This window comes from Diuraphis noxia, unplaced genomic scaffold (genome assembly GCF_037042655.1).
Source record: "Diuraphis noxia isolate RWA-SAM2 unplaced genomic scaffold, SU_Dnox_SAM2 contig0005, whole genome shotgun sequence".
Classification (NCBI taxonomy): domain Eukaryota; kingdom Metazoa; phylum Arthropoda; class Insecta; order Hemiptera; family Aphididae; genus Diuraphis; species Diuraphis noxia.
The window spans coordinates 4,573,240-4,594,421 of NW_028301715.1; the positions used below are offsets into that span (position 1 = coordinate 4,573,240).

The 21,182-nt window shown below is 27.4% G+C and overlaps 1 protein-coding gene across 2 annotated transcripts in view; it reads right to left on the bottom strand.

Annotated features, from left to right (window-relative positions):
- Nucleotides 1-5,700: 5,700 nt before the first annotated feature.
- The window catches only part of LOC107164262 (ATP-binding cassette subfamily G member 4-like), a 44,475-nt gene continuing 28,993 nt past the window's right edge, over nt 5,701-21,182 (bottom strand). For both annotated transcript variants that reach the window (XM_089228591.1, XM_089228592.1), the window contains 9 exons: nt 18,988-19,222; nt 14,720-14,865; nt 11,527-11,765; nt 9,546-9,647; nt 9,272-9,399; nt 7,572-7,740; nt 6,849-6,949; nt 6,599-6,754; nt 5,701-6,486 (listed from right to left, as the gene is read on the bottom strand). In XM_089228591.1, the coding sequence (XP_089084717.1) occupies nt 6,139-6,486; nt 6,599-6,754; nt 6,849-6,949; nt 7,572-7,740; nt 9,272-9,399; nt 9,546-9,647; nt 11,527-11,765; nt 14,720-14,865; nt 18,988-19,222 (1,624 nt within the window). In that variant the 3' untranslated portion in view covers nt 5,701-6,138. The remainder of the gene's footprint in view (nt 6,487-6,598; nt 6,755-6,848; nt 6,950-7,571; nt 7,741-9,271; nt 9,400-9,545; nt 9,648-11,526; nt 11,766-14,719; nt 14,866-18,987; nt 19,223-21,182) is intronic.

Consider the following 21,182-nt stretch of genomic DNA (forward strand, 5'->3'; position numbering starts at 1 on the left):
TGTATTTCCGTATACTTCCAAGTACTTCCATGTACTTCCAAGTACTTCCATGTACTTTCTAATACTTCCATGTATATTTCTAAATATTTGAATTATCTATAGTTACCTTTCTAAATACTTTCAACATGTTAAAATATTTTAGTACAGTTTAATTTATTAGAAGCTTAAGTAACTGTTTGAAGTATCTATAATTTTACATCAGATAATCCAAAACTTTTTAGACTTCATTTATTATGTAATTAAAATTAAAAACATATTATACTTGATAGGGCAAAAAGCCAAAGCATATTATAAGTATACAAGTACAACTATACTAAAAATACATGAAAACAATGTTCAAGTAGGTATAGTTAATCAAAATGTATTTTTATCAGGTTTGAACAAAAAATTTTATTTTTTAACTAAGTTTATTAATGTTAAATGCAAGTTACAGATTAAGTACCAATTTAACCCCTGACTTTTCCTTACTCTCAAAGTCTTAAGTCTATGTAATAATTCTTCTGATCAACATTAATAATCAATGTTGTTGGAGTCTTTGATTACTAATGTAATGGCATTATATAATAATACATTATTATATTTTATTTCCATGAATTTAATATTCGGTTGAATGTTTCTGTAAATTTTACTAGATCATTCAATTTTCCTGTTTATTCGTGTTATTGTGTTAACTTTGAGGCGTTTAAAATTTAAAATGAAAAATAGGTAGTCAAAAAGACAAAATAACTACGACTTTGCGAATGTCCAAATGTGTGACAAGACCGACGACGGAGTGAATATGACCTTATTCGTAAGTGCTCACGCTGACAATTTGGTAGAATAGAGTTGAAGAAGAGTTAGAAAAGTCTGCAGGTTCAGTTGGCGCCGGCTCATCTCAATGTTTTGGAAATGGTGGCCGATGCTTGGCCCCTGTGACTACGGGTATCATATAAATGAAAAATTCAGTTAATAAGAATAATACTACCAATTATTAACTATTATAATTATTATTTGCATTCAAACTGATAAAACAGGGCTTACAGCTTTATAAGTGACATCGATATCTATTTATAATTTTTTTTTTTTTTTTAATTAAGCTTCGATTGATCACTGAGGCCATTAGTAGTAGGTTGGTTGGTTGTTATTGTTTGGTTTTTTGGGACTGTAGATTTTTGGAACACTTTTGTCGACCGAGATTCGAATCGACGCTATTTATAATTATAATCATTACCTAGGTATTAATTAAAATTAAAATTATACAATTTGTATGTGCCCCCCCCCCCCCCCCCCCATAAAAATATCAAAGATCCACCCCTGTGCACAGAAACCCGAATATTGCTCCTAAAAAAATGAGTATACTGGTAGATGATACAGCAAATATACGTCAATATTTGTGGTGGATGATTTTTGCGGATGTAATCGAAGAAATAGATTATGGAAATATTACGACAGATTACTGGATAGCAAGCGTTGAAAACGCATACTAGACCTACAGTACTTAGCCTATGCAGCTTGAGATTGTTTTGCCGAAAATCAAACCTGTCCTTGCAACAAATCAACAAAAGTTGATACCGTGGTAGAAAATTCTTCTGAAAATATTGGTAAACCAGAGGATCTAGAATAATAGTCATCAGATATCTATCATGGTGATCGACTGGAAGCTGCAACAGCTGAACGAGTTCGATGGAGGCCGTTAGTATCGGCTTTGGGGAGACGAATTATTAAGGTCCGTAGAAAGTCGTGCTGCCATCCTTGGTACGGTAATTATAAGAGATCGTCTGGCTGATTGAGAAGACGACGAGTATATATTCAAGATCTGGAGGATGGAAAATCTGCGTTTATCCTGTGCTCATTCAGTATGCATGCTGTGTTTGTCCTGTATCTTTGATCAAGGACCCTAGTGCGTAATAAATATTTACAAGACAGCATATATGTTACCTATTTGCTATTCAGTGTATAATACTTTTATATTTCATGTACATAATAATATATTGTTATATCGAAAATAACAATGAGATACCTATTTCCAAATCACTTGTTATTAATTCAATTGGCTGGTAGGTATATAAAATAAAACAATTCAAACGCAATGGTTCTATTATAATATTCTTAAGTAAAATACAGATCCCAATTATTTTATTAAATGTTGTAATAGTGTAGAATAAAAAGAAGATTTAGTGTATTCGCGAAACATAATAATATACTTATGTATTTATATACTGTCGTGATTTTTTATTTGAAAATCTTAGTTATAAATTTGAACATTTTAGTTGGAAAAAAATTACCAAAGTTCGTTATTTTGACAGAGGTTTTTAAAATTAAAACTTCGATCGATTGATTATAAAAGTAAATCGGATGCAAGTATTATAATATATTTTTAAATTTCTAAAGGAAAAACGTAGGGACGATCTTGTATTAATTTTTTAATCTGTTTGACTGAGCCTAAAATTATTTTATTTTAAAAATTAAGTGAGCAAGTAGATATCAAATAGATAACGGATTTTGATATGTTGCCAACATTTGAACTTTTAATGCTTATAAAATGTCTTTTTAACCTAGTGAAAAATATTTTATCAATATTAAGAGAAAAACATTGAAATTTCAGATGTCTAAAAATAGTTCAAAAGAATAAAAATATATTGGCAATGTTAGGACGTGTAGAAAATATTAAAATAAACATTATAACAGAAAATACCAAGCATCTGCGTAAGTATATTTGTTTTTGAAATACAACAAAATAATATTAGTGTTCCATGAAAAATTGTTAGTTTATGATTACGAGTGAATTTATATCATGTCAAAAAAACTAAATTCAAATGTTCATAAAAAATGAATTCGACTTTCTGGCACAATTTCTTCTTTTGTTAATTATTGAAAAAATTTGTTTTAAATTTTTAATTAATTTCCAATAACTATATTGAATAACTTGCAAATTTTCGCGATTTTGATAAATTGTATTAAAATTCTAAATTCAATCCCTTTAAAAAAAAAAGTTGTTAATTTACGCTCAAATTGTTGTTAAACTACATTAATCTGTAATCATAATACTTATTGGCAACTTTGTTTAAAAAATTTCCATCGACAATTATAATTGAAAATAAACTAATAAAGATCGAAACTTTCTAATTTTTGTTTTATTTCTCTCAGAGCTTTTGAAAAATTCTGAAAATTTTCAATTTCGAACTTTCAAAAGTAGTACCAACCCGATTCACTTTTTCACCAGAAATAACTGAAGTTGAAAATCAAATTATTATTACGAATACCTTCTTTCCGTGTACACATAAAATTGTGCAATCTGCAAATACATATAATCAATATATTTATCATCGACAATATTTTTTTTAATTTCATGAACATGCTTATTTTAGATTTTGAGCGGAGCGAGGAATGTACCTATTGATTTTACAATGATGTGGGTATTTTTTTTTTGTGTGTGCCTTTAATCACGTTTTGGGACAGTAGAAATGCTTCGATATTCGACTTCAGTACATTGTTAGATCAGAATCTAGTTGGTACCTACTTGGGGGGGGGGAGAGGCAAAAGTAAAAATTTCTCAATATTTTTCTAAATAATCGGGATAAACAAACTAAAAATTAAGAAAAAAACGGGAATTTTTACGCACTATCAGTTTTCGACAAAATCGATTATGGTTATTGATGTAAATTTAAAATAAATTACCATAGATACATGACATTTTTACCGAATGTTATGTTTATATAAGCATATTCTATCCACCATGCAATTTTCAAAAAATGTCGACTTAAGTTGAATTATTTATAGGCATATTCAATTTTCGTTCATTATTATTATTTTTTAAATTAATATCAATGAAAATTTATTTGTTGGGTAGAAAACAAACACATTGTTACAATATCAGTTGAAAAATAAAAGAAATGCATCGTCATAATTTTTTTTTATAAGCATTCAAAGTTTGAATTTTGACAAAATACGTATAAATAACGAAAATTCGCAAATTATTTTAAGGTAGAAATTCATAAAAATGTAATAAAAGATTTTTTTCAAGTTTTTCAACCTTTATCATAAAATAAATATCCACCAGAAAGTCAAATTAAGTTTTATAAGCGTTTGAAATTTAAATTTTTACAACATTATTGGATTTTCACTAGATTTCTCATTTAGCGATTTTCTTATTTTGGTGTACTTCTAAAACAAATGACTGTAGATACTTGAAATTTTCACTGAATGTTTATGTAGGCATTTTCTATATTTGATAAAATTTTCAACATATTTTGATTAGTTTTGAGCTGTTACTTGCCATTTTAATTTTTCGAATTTTTTAGTTTTTTTTTATCTATAAATATCGATAAAAATTTATTTGTTGGGTAGAAAAGCTTGAAAATTTAATTCAAGACACCTAACATATTGTTACAATAGCAGTTGAAAAGCATATAGGCATGAGTTTTTTTTATAAGCATTTCAAGTTCGATATTTACTAAATACGTGAAAATTACAGCAATGAACAAATTATCTTAGATAGAAATTCATGAATTTTTCTTTTTACCGTCTCTGCTCAGAATCGTTTCTCGTATACAATGATGTAATATCATTGGATTCAAATTTAATTCCATTCATTACAGTAACCTACTGTATAGCAAAGCGGTATCCACTTTCCCGCTTTTTGACTTTATTAATATTATTTAGGTATACGTAAATGACGATGGATGTTTTTTCTTAAAAGTTCTAATAATAAGCTTATATGCATGGTTTTAGATAAACCTACATACATTATTGCGCTATTTTACCCTTCAGTATTGCGTTCTATAAAATATAAATGCTATATTTTATAAAGTGTCAAACATTATTGGTGTTTGAATTTTCATGATTTGGCGGTTCTAAACAGATTCAAAGTTTTGAATATTATTAAGAATTCTTCATAATTTTGCACAGTCTTGAAGATATACATTTATAATTTTTATATGTACCATAGTCGGAAATCCATTGAAAAAGTTGGGGGCTACCAGACCCGCTCATAAATAATATTAAACAAATTTGTAATTTAATATTGGAAAAAATTTAACTGAACAACTGAACGGAAATATAAAATAACTGTCCAATTATTATTTTTATATTTGAAATTTAATAATATAATATTTTATAACATATACATGATAGTATAGTATAGGTAAGTATACTGTATTAGAAAAAAAATACTATAAAATAACAGTCTTGTTAAATAGTTAAATATATCTTATTACAATTAATGTTTTATTTTAAAACCATCATCCTCGAGGATTTAGAAAATTCGTTTAAAGTACATTAAGTATCAATATTTTTTGTTACATCCTTCTTTATGTGAAGATTAGAATGATTAGTAAAACATTCTTGATGCATAACCACGTCTTTATTCTTCACATAGCCGAAAAAGATCGCTCACATGTTGCAGTGCCGACGTGTAAAGTAAGTGCTACTTGTAGCATTTTGTAGATATTTGGAAAAAATTTTTTTTTTATTGTTGTTTTCAAATCGCCAATATTCAAATCATTATTATGTGTTATATTTCTGGTTTTTTAAGCATGTAATATATGAAAATGAAACTACAACATTTTTATGTTTCCAAGAGTATTTGGGGGGGGGGGGGGGCTTGGTGGGCTTTGGGCGGGACCAAGTCCCCTCAAGCTCCCCGATTTCCACCAATGGTGCGTGCATTCCCATAATAATTATTGTTCCTAAAGTATAAATAATAAATACAATTTAAAAACATTTGAAAAATTAATTGCATTTTATTTTTACGATCAACATACCGTATTAAGTACTAATTCACATGGATAGAAACATTATAGTTATATGATACCTAAACTATAAGGGTACTCTTCATAATATATAGGCACCTAAACATCTATAAACACTATTTAATTTCAATGATATAAAAATTAAATTCAACACGTCTTACAGTTAACATAAATAAAAATATTAAAAATAATATATTGAACAATGTTCTATAAATCTAAATAGCAAAGGTTTATCTACCACTTAAGTTTAGTATAAATATACCGTTAATCCTAAATCTTAAACAAAAAAAATATTTACATTAAATAATTATGATATTAAATTACAGTAAATTGGGTAAATCTTTTACCAAGCAGTTAATGTAACAAGTTCATCATAAATTTTAAAGATTATAATCACAGATTGACAGGGTTAATGGCATTTTAAACTTTTTCGCAAAGTCAAAAAACTAATTATCACAATGACGAACAAAAATCCAACCATTACTGATATGTCCGTCCAATATTTCCCATCGGTCATACCGATCTCTTTGAATGTCGTTTCCGGGAAGCGGTAATGACAGTAACCTTCTTCGTTCAAACAAATCAGTGGTTCGCGACCATAACCGTAAATGGAGACAACCAGCCCCTCTAGTGCATACCTCATGTAACTGATGTAGGACACATAGTACAGGATAATAGGCATGTGGTTGAATAGTACTAAGAAACCGGCGAAGAGAATACACAGACAAGTGATGATTGAACCAATGAAGACTCCGTTCTGAAATATTACGCGTAATCATATATTAGTTCGAGTGGAAATGGACAGGATTTGTAAGCAGAATTTGATATATGTACAATGTACATACTACATAGTGATAGTATCGACTTACTACTGGGTTCATGGCTGTCCCGAGAATGAGGCCAATGCCTTCAGATATTAGGGTCATTAACTGACAAACAAATAAGAACATCAAGAATCGGGTCCACGTCATCAGTTGTGCTGACAAGTAGTAAGATATAGATGTGTAAATAAAACAAAACATCATCTGTGGAAAACACAATGAGCATATTAGGTATTGTTATAATGGAGAAAATATGTTCGTACGAACAGTTTTGGTAATAATTTGATCATTGACTTACCTGTAAAGGCATATTCGTCACGAGAAACGCTACGAAATAGGTTGATAGCTTATACCAGTTGTTGAATAACTCTTTTCTCAGAATGTGAAGTTCGGATGGAACTGAAAAATTAAAATATACTATTTAATTGACATAATATTATAAAACACTTTTCCGTGTGCGACACGCGCGAGTACTCATTATAAAGGTGGGCAAGTTAATGAAAATATATAAATCAAGTTAAGTTAACTGAACACATAATCGATACGTTAAAAGTTAATATGGAAAAAATATTAACGTAACTCAGTTTAAAAAAAAGTTAATCTATTTTTTTATTTATTTTTTATTTTTTTTAGTATGTAAATCATAGAAAAAGTGAATTTCTTAACTAATAAACTAGGTATATCAATAAACAAAATTATTTTATTAAGAAAAAGAACAGAAATGTCTGTGTTGTTATAGTAGGTATTGGATTATTTTTATTTTATATTAATATTTACATATAAACGAAAAATTTCGAAATTTTTTTAACTTGATAGATTATTTTTAAATCAACCGAGAAAAGCTTAGTTATTTCAACTGTCAATTAAACTAGTTAAGTTCATGCGTTGATTTGAAATAAAAAAAACTAATTAAAAAGCTTAAAAAAATTCATTTTTAACTTAACTTCAACCCTTTTAACTAGTTAATGCCCACCTTTGAATTGTCAATGCTATATTAGATATGCGTATTATTTGTATTTACATTTTAAAATAGCTGGCATAATGGATGTGTAACTTAAGTATACAAGTGTTACAATACAGAATCCGATATTGTTGATAGTCTTTCCACCATCGATGCCGGCGTTTTCAAACAAAAGTCCCAGTAAAATCCCAACGAGGAAGTGCATACATATTTTAACATGAGTAACCGTCTATAACAAAATAGTCAAATCGTGATGCTATTATAATATAATGTATGAAATATGCATTAAATAACAATATAAACTCAATATATTTTGTATGTTTGCTTTTATTTTATTTCAGGATAAGAAACAACATCATTTCTTTAATTGAATACCTAATTGATATAAAGAAAGGAAGACATTGATTCCAGTCATTTCGCTTGCTTGCCTTGAACAAGAGGAAGTCTCATGGGAACTGTGTTTTGGGTAGGTTATTTTGATATATTTTCAAGAGTTTAACAGTGAAACTATATTTTGTTCGAAAAAAAAATGGTACTTTTTACGATGTATTAGGTTTTATTTGCATTTCATTAAGTATCATATTGAAATTTTATATAATAATAGTTGCCAATTTTAATAATATATTATAACTAGGTACAGTATGGTAAATGCACTTGATTAATTTCTAAGAACATTAGAATATTTGAACTTTGAATACTAGCGTGACCTGATTTTGTAGAACCTACAATTTACATGAGAATTGATTTTGTTTTATTACTACTACTTAATATAATAATATGTGATATAATAACGAGGAACTTTATTGACCTAGTATTTATTTATTATATAGTTTTCCTACATAATAATTACTTTCTTGACAGATTTTAAAACTAACAACATATTTTACATAAAAACTAAATCTTATCTTTTCAAGAAGTTCATTGGTACCTGTAAAATTTACCGAATCTAATTTAATTCCAATTCAGGTTAATTATAAGCATCACGGATATCATTAACAATTAAAGAGTTGTATAATTTAAACATATATTAAAACTATTTGACCATTTTCAAATTATTTTTAGGTAAGTCTTGTTGGTCCACTGCAAGATATTTGAAAAATTCAAATTTAAATACAAAATATGAAAAAGAAAACAATGGCTTAGTTTATTTGTTTGTAAACAAATATTTAAAACAACTTTTTGTTGATACCTTCTCAAGATTTAAGCACTGTTTCAATATACCTATATATATAGGTAGTTAAAGATTCTTATTTTTGTAACTATAGTATATTATAATATCATAACAAAAATATTCTTTAATGTAACCTACTTTTGCGAGACAATCTCACCTACTACTGTTAGTCGTAAAAATACATCTGTATTTATTAAATAATATAAACATTTAAAATTATTATGCTAAGAAAATATGATTGGCTTTAATGATGTGCTAAGACTAATATAGCTCAGTGGTATAACCACCAATTTTTCGGAGACGTTAAGCAGGCAATTTCAAAATGTATTTCTATTATATTTTTTTTATCATTTAAATATCATATTATAAACTATGATAATAGGTAGGTACATATTTACTATCAATATGCTAGTAAGAAAAAAAAATATCCGTCAATAAAGTATTGTACTAGGTATGAGTTGGGGTGTTTACTCTTTTCTCAGAGTACACTCCATCAGAGATTTAGTGGGTGACTGGAACTGGTATAAGACATACCTTCATATAGCTGGAAATACAACTAAATGTATAAACAAAAATATATTTCACTAACCCAATCTCTGTAGACCTGCATTAAACTTCTGTGTATCAGTACTAATAATTTATTGAATTCGGAGGGCTGGTTGACCAAGACCAATGTAGTCGGACCAGGGTTCTTAGATTTTCTTTTTAACAATGAACCTGGAAATTTAAAAAAGCAATTATTGACCACAAAGATCAGTTAGTTTAAAATATGTTACTCAAAGAGATATTTCTTAGTACAATACGTAAAAGTGAAAGAAAATAAGTAAGTAACTAAAAAAAAATAAAACAAGTACAAATATTACGTGAATCGGTGATTTGAGGTGGTGTCCGCCATGATTTATCAATAGCTGCTGTTTTGAGTTGAGATGTGAAATTTCCATATTCACCTGTCACTACTTCCAAAACTATAACATTAAAAAAAAGAAAAAACATATTACTAAATATTCGACAGTAAGTGGACAATTTATAATAAGATAGAATAGAAAATATTGTGTTTTAGTAAATATAGGGTTGCAGGTAATATTTGAATAGTTGAAAAAGTAAGAATAGATGGTTAATCACCCAAAATCCATAAGATAAAATAGTTAAGTAGAGAGTAATGAGTATGTTTCCACATACTGTTTATTATATTGTAATTCTATACTAAGTGGATTTGTTATGATGGATACCAGTGGCGAACGCAGGGGGGAGTTAGGGGGTTAACCCCCCCCCCCAGAAATAGCAGATATAAAAAATAAATTATCTGACCTACAAATGTATTAGGTACTAATAACATTTCAAAAAATAATTAGTTAATCTATAATACGTAACATGTATAATATGTATATAGAATAAGTGTCTAAAATAAAATATAGTAAGAGAGTAATACAGTATGAATAATATGATATTTATGAATACCTACTTTAAATTTTTCAACCCCCCGAATTTTTTTCCTGCGTTCACCCCTGTTGGATACCTATGACAACACAGACATGCAGGTGAAATAAATCAAGGCGGTATCATCACATAAAGTTAAATTATTGGCAAGTTATATATTTTAAGTTAAAAAAGGATGATACAAATTTAAAATATTAGTTTATGGATTATTTGTATTTTATTATATTAATTATTACGAAAACTATTTTAAAAACAAAGCAAACCATTAAATACATAAATACCAGTAATATTTTACAATTCGAAAAATACACTCGTGTAAAATCAAGATGACATTTTCGTTTATACTTGTAATAAAATACTGTTAAAAATGCTGAAAAATAAACTATACCTATACTAAACCTACCTATCTACTACCTACTCGTCGACCGTCGGATACGAGTGTTATACGGCTATAAGTTTGTAGGGACAAACAAGATTTATAAATAAAGAATTGTAATTAAATATAAAACTGTAAGGTCATCAGGAAACTCAGGTGTGTATACCCCCTCTTCTTCTAACAAAAATATGTAATATTAATCAAATAATATACACACGTTATACGTACCTCTTTATATTCTAAAATAGGAATACTTTACACGTGTTGATATAGGATCAATTTCGACAAAACAAACATTAAAAGCGATATATAATTTTTTCACTATCGAGTTAGTATTATAATACAGCTATGTAGTCAGGAGACCACTTAAACTGTGTTACGGAGAATAACTTCAATAACAATAATAATAATAATATAATATTGTCTTCAAAGATAATATAATATTATTACTATCATTATTTCTACGTCAGGTTCCCATTAGAAATCCAGGAGTCAGGATCCAGTGAGGGGGTGGTGGGTCATGGTCCATACCAGTGCACAAACACACTTGTCCAATTTTCTCATATTTTAATTTCTTCAAATAGTTTGTGAATAAATTATTTAAAAAAATATATATATACTGTATGACGTGTGATACTTTTCTGATAAAAAAATGTGTGTGATATTATACCAATGCACGTTTTAAGTGAATCTGGCCCGCTCAGATCATCACTCTGGATCCGTACCTACTACTCGGTGCCTAAAATATAGTTATTATTTATGTTATACGCATATAGGTACAATTGAAGACGTTTTGTCGATGATCACGGTACACGATGATTTATCAGCCCACCGGAGATCGGATCGACCCCGGTTAGAAGAAGAGTTCGCAGTTCGACGGAGTGACCCCGACAGCAAGCATCACATGGACGACGATGATTACAATATATGCGCGCGTTGGAAAACAGTCAATGAAAATGGAAGCGTGATGATGATGGTAAACATAATATTATTATGAATTATAGTATTTATAATATTGTTGTGGTACTCACTGAAATCAGCCGGATTGTGGTATTGCGGACAGTTAAGTCCGATTGTTTGCAAATAAGGTATGGTGTTCTGACTAGAGCCCTGGTATACGCAGTGTCCCTCGGCCATAATGTAGACGTGATCGAACATTTCGTACGTGCTGGCGCTAGGTTGGTGTATCGTGCAAACTACTGTCCGTCCGCCTTTGGCTAGACCTTTCAATATCGACACGCACTGATGAGAGCTTGTGCTATCCAAACCACTAGAAATAATAAAGAACACGTTTACATACTATTGTGAATCGCTATTATACATATAGATAATATGAACAGAATATATCTAGACATAAAGATTCGAAAAACTCGAACGTCAAGATATTTTCATTTTTTTTTTTTAAATAATATTTTATTTGAGATTATTATTCATAATTATTACTTTAATTAAAATAAAACGATAATAAATCAATTAAAATGGGAATCAATTTAACATCTTTCAAGTGGATCTTAGTTGTATTTATCTATGCAGGCAAATATTTTATCTTAAATAGCAATTTATTGATACCTTCTGTTCAGGTTATTTATTTATTCATCTATAACAGATATAAAAGATAGATATAAAAAAAGTGGATGTCGTTCTGTTGTACATTAGGTGGTGGGGTGGACCTCTGACTATAGGGTAGGTTAGATTTGAATGCAATGATAGGTATCATTGTATACGAAAAACGATTCTGAATTTCTGAAAGGAGATGAATTGTCAGTCTAGGATATATTATATTTAAATATTGTCATATTCTATTCTATTTTGAAACAAATATTTTATTTTTCAATTAGGACGCATTTTGCATAAGGCATAATATGGTTAATCAATTTTTCCAAAAACATTGCATGTAGTTATCATAATTCATAATACCTTATATTATCATAGATATATACATATAACCGGATTTCATAAAAATTTAAAACTCAAACGCTTAAAACATTTTTCCTATAACAACGGTTCAAATTTTATTTATAGCTATTTGAAGCAAAACTTATGTAAAACTTAGTGTTGCATTTTTTAACCTTAGATATAAATATTAAATACAAACAATTTTATGAATATTGAACTACAAAATAATTTGCAAATATTCATCGTTTTGACGAATTTTTGTCAATATTTGAACTTCAAATGCTAATAAAAAAAAATTGTGCCTATGCATTCTTATAATTTTTTTATCACCATAAGAATAACTAATGAGAAACTTTGTATTAAATTTTCAAGTATTTTGATAAGGCCAAAGAAATTTTATCGACACTTCAAAAAAAATTTTTCAGAAAAATTGAAAATTTCAGTCGTCTATAAATACCTTAAAAAAAAAAATCAGAATATTTTGAAAATTAAATTATTTAAAGAATATGCCAACCTAAATAACTGGTAAAATTTTCAAGTATCTACGACTTATACTTTTGGAATAATAACAAATGTTTAAAATCGTTTGAGGATAAATCGTTATCGTTACGCTATTTTGTAAAAATTTAAAATTCAAATGCACTTAAAATTTTTCCTATAATGATGCTTAAATTTTTCTCTATAGCTACTTGAAGGAAAACTTATGGAAAACTTAGTGTTGTATTTTTAATCCTTAGTTATAAACACAAAAATTTTTATGATTTTTCAACTTCAAAATTTCTTCAAATTTTCGCGTTTTCGACATATTTCGTAAAATTGTGAACTATAAACGCTTATAAAAAAAAATTGTGACTAACGATTTTTAATTTTTTTTAGCTACAATAAGAACAACTCATAAGGAACCTTGCATTAAATTTTCAAGTTTTTTTGGTCATTTAAAATTTTTTTACCGACACTTCAAAAAAAAATTCTCATAAAAATCGAAAATTTCAGTGGTCTATAAATATCTCAAAAAATGTCAAAATGTAATTATTATATCAAAATAAATTTTGAAAATTAAACTGTAAATAGATAGCACTAACATAAACATTTGGTTAAAATTTCAAGTATTTACAGTGATTAGTTTTTGAATAACAACCATGTAAAAAAATCGATTTGGTCAAAAACTAGTTTTGCGTAAAAATTCCCGTTTTTCTGTCATTTTTTTTTTGTTTTCTCGATTTTTTGGAAAACTGTTAGAAAATGTTTACTTTCGACCTCTATAATGTATCAAGGATATTCTTTTTCCCATCGGAAACCACCCCCAAAGTTTGAAATTGAAGCATTATTTTGACTAGTTATGCTGTGTATACAGACAAAAAAAACACATATTATTGTAAAATCAATACATTCATCACTTCGTTTAGAATCTAAAATAAATGAAAAAAGTATGAAAATATATAATTTTTTTATTTTATGCTTGAGTACATTTTGATAATCACCGTTTACATAATTTTGTGTCTTGGTGACTAAAAAAAAAAAAAATGTTGAAAAGTGGGTACTTATATAAATCTAACCACAAATATCCGCTATAGCTTGCTACTTCGACGAAAAGTAATGATTTAGTATTTAAGTAGTATTAAATTTATCGTGTCTTTGAATAATATTTGTATTTAATAATCTTTTGAACACAGAGTGTACCATTCTTTTTTTTAGCTTAGTACATTAACTATTACAGTTTAACAATTAACTTATTTCTACAGATTACAGAATTAATTAAAATAACAATAATAACAAATATATATTATAGTATATAAAATGATACAATATGACAGGTAAAATAATACGATAATAAAATTAAAGGAGTATTATAATTTATAAATTATAATCATAAATATATATTTTTACTTTTGTACTGTTATAGAATATTATTTAGATACGAGAATATAAGTATTTTTTTTTATCACGGTCCAGTCCGTTTATTTGTTATTAAAATATATTGTATAACCACTAAACCCCTTTCAATTCATCTTGTCACTGGGTATATTCAACATAAACCTTTTATTGCGCTTTAAAAAAAAATTAGTTCAAAAACTATATTTTTTCTTATATAATAATTTTTGGACCACTGTATTTTTTTAAATTTAACGGTCCCCGAATGCCAAAACGAGCTTGAGTCTGGATGGGTTAATACTTTAATAGTTATATACAATGTACCTACCTAATAATAATTGCATGTTTTGTACCAAATATATATATATATATAATATATATATTGTATACAAGTAATCTTAGCATATAATATGATATAGGTATTATGTAAAACGTTAAATTTTAAGACGAGCTTACGTGGTGGGTTCATCGAGAAACATAATAGGTGGATTGTCAATAAGTTCAAGAGCGATGGACAAGCGTTTCTTCTGTCCACCGGATAGTCTACCACACCTGGTGTGAAGGCTGCCAGAGAGTCCGATGCTGTCTAGAATGTCCTCGATCTAATCAAAAAACAAGGAGAACAATGTCAGTTTAAATACGTGATTACAATATTGCTGATGTTTACACGAGTATATTAATCAGGTATGTACATACATGCGTGCGCATGCAGGGAAAATTAAATAACATAATGCAATAGGTACGGTAGATAGGGTTTAGCTATGCCATAAGCTCATTTGTTTTTCGTGACTTAAACATATATTTGGTGATTGATGTGAAAAAGGAAAACTCATGGTTCTAAATTAAAAACCAAAAGCATATAGCTGAAAATAATTTAAATAATACCAATAGTCTGAGTTCTCTCTTATAATTATTCGAAGGATGACATGTAATAAATAGTTGCATGATAAATTAAACCTACACAGCCTTGGAGACGATTGAACGCTGCGGTTCGAAGAGGCCATCAAAAAGACTACTTTTATGCGAATTGCTTGTACAAATGTAATGCGGAGAGACAAATAAAGGAAGTTTGTTCAACAGAACAATGACCTAAACAATAGTATTTTTCTAGCGTATTTAGGAAGTAGATCCTACCTAAAATGTAATATAAATTTATACAGGTACCAATTATCATTATTTATTAATATTTGAATAATTATGCAGTAGGATAAATACATGTATTTGCAAGCGTATCATTGTCGCATGAGTTAATAATACCTACTTAATAGTATAATTTGTTTTAAAAACGACTCGATATAATTAAGTTACTAAAATATTTATTTGGAAACCGTCTTTGTAGTTGCTTTTTTAAATGCATACATATTGCCATTATTTGCATTTTGATACAAATCACAATTTTCAAATAGTAAATCCAAGTTTTTCAAAATTTAAAAACTTAAATTGTCAATGTCCTAATATCACATTTTAAAGATTAGTAATTGTATATTTTTATAATCCCCACAAAAATTCTTATTTATTAGTCATTAATCATCTAAAATATTGTTAGTTTTAATATTTCAGTAAATGTTTTACAAAGAAAAGGTTTAAAGAAAAATATTAAGTTATTTCAAGATTACATTAAACAACAATAATAATATGTGAACTATATATCAAATTATTAGATTCAACTACCTATAATTTCTCTTTCATACAGCTATTTTTAATTGAAATTTAATTTTAAATGATTATCACAGTAAAAAAAAAAAAGATAAATAATATCTTAGAGTCCGGGTTATTGATTTATTAATATCCCGTATTGCTGTTTTAAGTAAATGTAATAAAATTCCTATTTACAAATTTAAATATTACGTTAAGTTGAATTATTTATAGAAACCGGTAATACTATGAAAAAAATTAAATAATTATTCTGAAATATTGAATCATGCTAACATCCTTTGTGAACTAAATGTAGACACAGGGCCTAAATGATAATAACTAAAGATAAAATACGTACCTATATGCGGGATCTATGATATAAATATATAATTATAATATAAAGACTCGTTATAATCCTAGTACCTACCTACTTTAATATTTGATAAGATATATAATTAAAATATAATATATCATGATGTGATTAAGTGATTGAGTAGTTTTTTATTGATGTAAGAAATTATGAAATTTATTTTTGAATTAAGATTGACACAAAATTGTATTTTATTGAATATGAATTTCAAATTTCAAATTAATAAATTCATTAAATTTTATAACTTAATAATATAGTACTATAAAAGAAATTTTTTGTCAAAATAAACGTGTAGTAAAAAAACTAAAATAAATACGTACAAAGATCATGTTCAAAACTAGGTCAAATAAACATTTTTATGCTTTTTCTTCATTTTTTATCAAGGTATTCTAACCCGTCGCACTGACCTTGTCGAAATATAGATATAAAAATTAATATATTATAGTAGGTAATATTAATGATTAGTTAGTACTAATTTAGTTAAGCTTTACGCATATATATATAATATATATATACATATATCTTCTTCTTCTTCTCCTCCTTTTTGTGTCTGGTCACTTTTGCCGTTATATTTTATCCATCCAGTAAGCCAATTATATAAATATAATATACGCCAATTGTATGGCGTTGTCATTATTCTCGTCCATATCTTCTTTGCTGCACATCCCTTCGAAGTTAGGACATTCATATACATATATGTGTATCGTCTTGTACTCTTCCACATTCGCCTTTGTCCTTTCGATGTCTGCTGCGACATCACGTCTAATTTGTAGTGGTGCTATACCACTCAGCATCTACGTATTCTGTTTTGGTAGGTATTAAACATCCTGTCATTATTCGGCGTGTTTCATTTGTGGTTATATCTACTTTTTTAGTATGTACTAAGTTCCTCCATACTGGACAAGCATATTTTTCCGCAGAGAAACATAATGCCATGGCTAATATTCGTAATGTATTCGGATCTGCTTCCCATTTAGACCCTATACTAATAAATTACTGTATTATTCCATTCCTTGTGTTTATTTTTTTCAACGTTTTTTCACAATGATTTTTGTAAATAAGTGTTCTGTTTAATGTCACACCTAAGATCCACCAGATCCACAAAAGCTGTCCCCGTAATCTTGCTCTTTAGAACCTGTCCTTTACATGATTTTCCTGCTCGAAACCCTGCCTGTTGTTTTATCAACTTTGTCTCTATTGTTTGTGATATGTGCTTTAGTATTAATTTTTCAAATAGTTTAAATAAACGACATAACAGGGACACCGGACTGAAATAAGGTACTTGTAATTGGTAGAATCACGTCATCATATCACAAGTAGAAATATAGAATTTTAAGAGGACGCTACACCCGCATATGTTGACTCCGTCTTACAAGTGCGTAACATAGCAAATTTTATGCTCAGCAGATCACGTTTAGCTCCGTTAGTTTAAAATTTAGAGTAAATTGACTTCTTACAAAAATTAAAGGTAACATTATTATCGAGGGCATGACGTAGGCTTTTTATTATATTTTAATTTTAAAGTGAGTTATGTGTATTTTAAGATATACAAACAATTTTAAATTTTAAAATACACATAACTCACTTTAAAATTAAAATATAATAAAAAGCCTACGTCATGCCCTCGATAATAATGTTACCTTTAATTTTTGTAAGAAGTCAATTTACTCTAAATTTTAAACTAACGGAGCTAAACGTGATCTGCTGAGCATAAAATTTGCTATGTTACGCACTTGTAAGACGGAGACAACGTATGCGGGTGTAGCGTCCTCTTAAGATTAGTTACTTATAAATATAAAAATGAATTTGCGTGAATGCGTTTTGTCCATGTTACGTGTGGGTCAGAGAGGGAAAACATGCAGTGCGCTAACTTCTTTTTAAAAATATATTTTGTTTTTTTTTTAAATAAATTATTTTACAGTATATAATATAAAATACAGAGGACTATATAAATATGATATAGGTACGTATTTTTAAATTGTTGCTACCTTTTTGTTATATTTTAAAAATAAGAATTTAAATTAAGGAGTCGAAACAAGGTTTAAAACCAGATAATAATGAGAAAAGCATAAACTATTTTTAGATCAAAATTGAAGAAAATAGAATAATGTTTTGTAATTGAAACTAAAATCAGAAAAAATCAATTGTGGATTTTCATATAGGACACTATTTTTAATTTTTAATTTTTAATACCTGATATGATATTTGTAAATGAAAAAATTAACAGTGATAGGCTATTCTTTTTAAAGTTTAATTTAATGAACGGTTTTATTAGTGTATTCATAACAAAACAATTGAATTATTATTTTATCTGACTTTAGTTATGCCAAGAATGAAATATTATTAATGGTTTTAATTGTAAAAAAGTAATAAAAATATAATACAAATTGGAATACAATCGTTTTTAAACAAATAAATGTTTACACATTTTAACAAAGTTATTAAACATTGAACAATAACATAATATTTTTGATTTTTAAAATCAAAGTACCATATAACAGTATAAAATGTATTTTTTGTAAATTAATTAAATGGTTAAGATTTTTAATTTTATTTCTGATTGTGTAACATCAAAATATTGTTTTAGGGTTCAAGTGCTTATATTTTGTCGAAAACCCTTATATATAGCATCATGGTTAATATTTATAAGAAAATTTAAACAAAAATGTATTCGTTAGTCATATTTTTAGAAAATGACGAATTCAGTCTGATCACTTACTACAAGAAGTTTAGATTTGTAGGAGAGTGTGTATCCGAGTTTCAGGTCAGCTGCCATCATCATGATTTCTAATACAGTGAAAAGTGGGCACAGTTGGTCATCTTGCATTATGTAACAGGATTCTTTTCGGCACATAGTATAACCCTCGTTATTCTTTTTTCTCAAATCATTATTTAATCGCAAGTCATTGTCATCAACGCGGCTTGTCAGGACTTGGCCATTCATTCCTTTGCGTCTATAACACGTAAAACGAAATTTAAAATTTTTGACTGTCAACTGAAAAAAAATGTTGAACTAATTTTGAAAGTTGAATAAATATTTATTTTTTTATTAATTTCATCAAAAAATTTAATACAATATACTTTCAGCTTCAAAATTAAATTTTTTTTTATCAATATTATAGTTTAAGCTTATTATTTTTTTTTTTTAAACTAATACCTACTCAATTATAAAAATGACATAAAATGATAATAATTTCAGAACATAATAATTATTAATAACTCGTGACCTTATAAGATAATATTATTATTAACTAAAAATAATCTTCTTTTTGTAGGTATACTGTTGTTCTAATAAGATAATATTTACAATCTATACTAGAAACAAGTGAATAATAATAATAATTACAAATACTATAATTTCTTCAAATACCTCAAAACATTTATCATTTTATACGTTCAATAAGTATTTGAACGACATTTTTTAAATGTTTTTATGTCTTGCGGCAAGTCAAGTTGACTTCCTATGCAACATTCATTATTGTCAACTAGTTCAATGTGAACTAGACCACCCTGAAAAATACATTCAATGTCCAAATAAAATGTACCTACCTACTTGATATTGAATTTTGAAATGTATATTTTGATTTTTAAATGTGGGTCACCCTGTTGGAGCGTTTTTTGCTGGAAGGTCATGTGTTCGAAACATACTGCGAGCGAGAATAATCATTATTACCTTTAAATGTTTTTTATAACATTATAACCATATACTTATACATAATTTAAAGAATAAAAAAAAATATTGGAATACTCATAAATAAATTATGGCCAACCATAATAAACAAAAAAGAATATTTACGGCTTTCGTGATTTTACAAGACATGTTGGTTACTACATTTAATATGACGATAGTGCTGTATACATTATAAATCTGTAACTGAAACAAATATCATCTCAAGTACAGAAGAATATAAAAATAATTTAAATACATGAGTAGGTAATTTTTACAGTACTAACCACTTTAAAACATGTTATAATATATTATACAGGTTGGATTGCCAGCGAAATATAAATCTCATGTTTTGATAAAAAGCTTTAACAACTAAGTAGGTAGGTATCTAAAAAAATTATATAATTGAAATACTACATAGAAATTAAAACAGTGGCCAAATTATAACAAAATAAATATTTTTTAATTATTATATTGAAGGCTGAAAATAATTTGTTTTTATCTTTAAAATTATATGTGCATATCGACTACCGTGGTCCATTGGCGTCCAAAAATAAGAGCTATTTTTAATATAATTACCATGATTAATGTTTGATGTGTTTACGGCTTGCGGCTGTTATGTTTTTAAATCTATGTAAGTTTATATTTATGAATGATAGACAAATAACATTGTTATGTTGAAATTGTTTTTTAACTGTGATCACCTTATTGTAAGAGTCAAGGTAATACGAATCAAGAATGTGATGACAATCGATAAAAATGATATATTATTACCTATTCTTATTAATAATTTGAATCTTTGATTGATTGTTTTTATTATTATTAGTATCTAGGCAAGGACTTAAATAAAGAGTTGTAAAGTGCAGATATGGCGTTTACACAATACAATATTAAATACGTAGAATCTATAAAAAAGTGCTATACACTATATATAAACAGGAATATAAACACATTTAAAACTTGTAAGTTAAACGATATTTATGGTATTACTTATGTAAAATTAAGCATAATTTAAAAACTTTGGGTTAAAACTCAAAAGTTTTAATTTAACTTGTACTAATCCTCATATAATATTTTAAAAATGCCTAACTATAAAATAGGTATATCGTATAAAACAAACAATATATAAATATAATACGTCTTAATAATATTATTTTCATGGTTTTTATAAATTTGTTTTTTATATTTTTACACTAATCGACAGTCGTAAACTCATTTAGACAATTATTGTCACATGGTTCATGGTT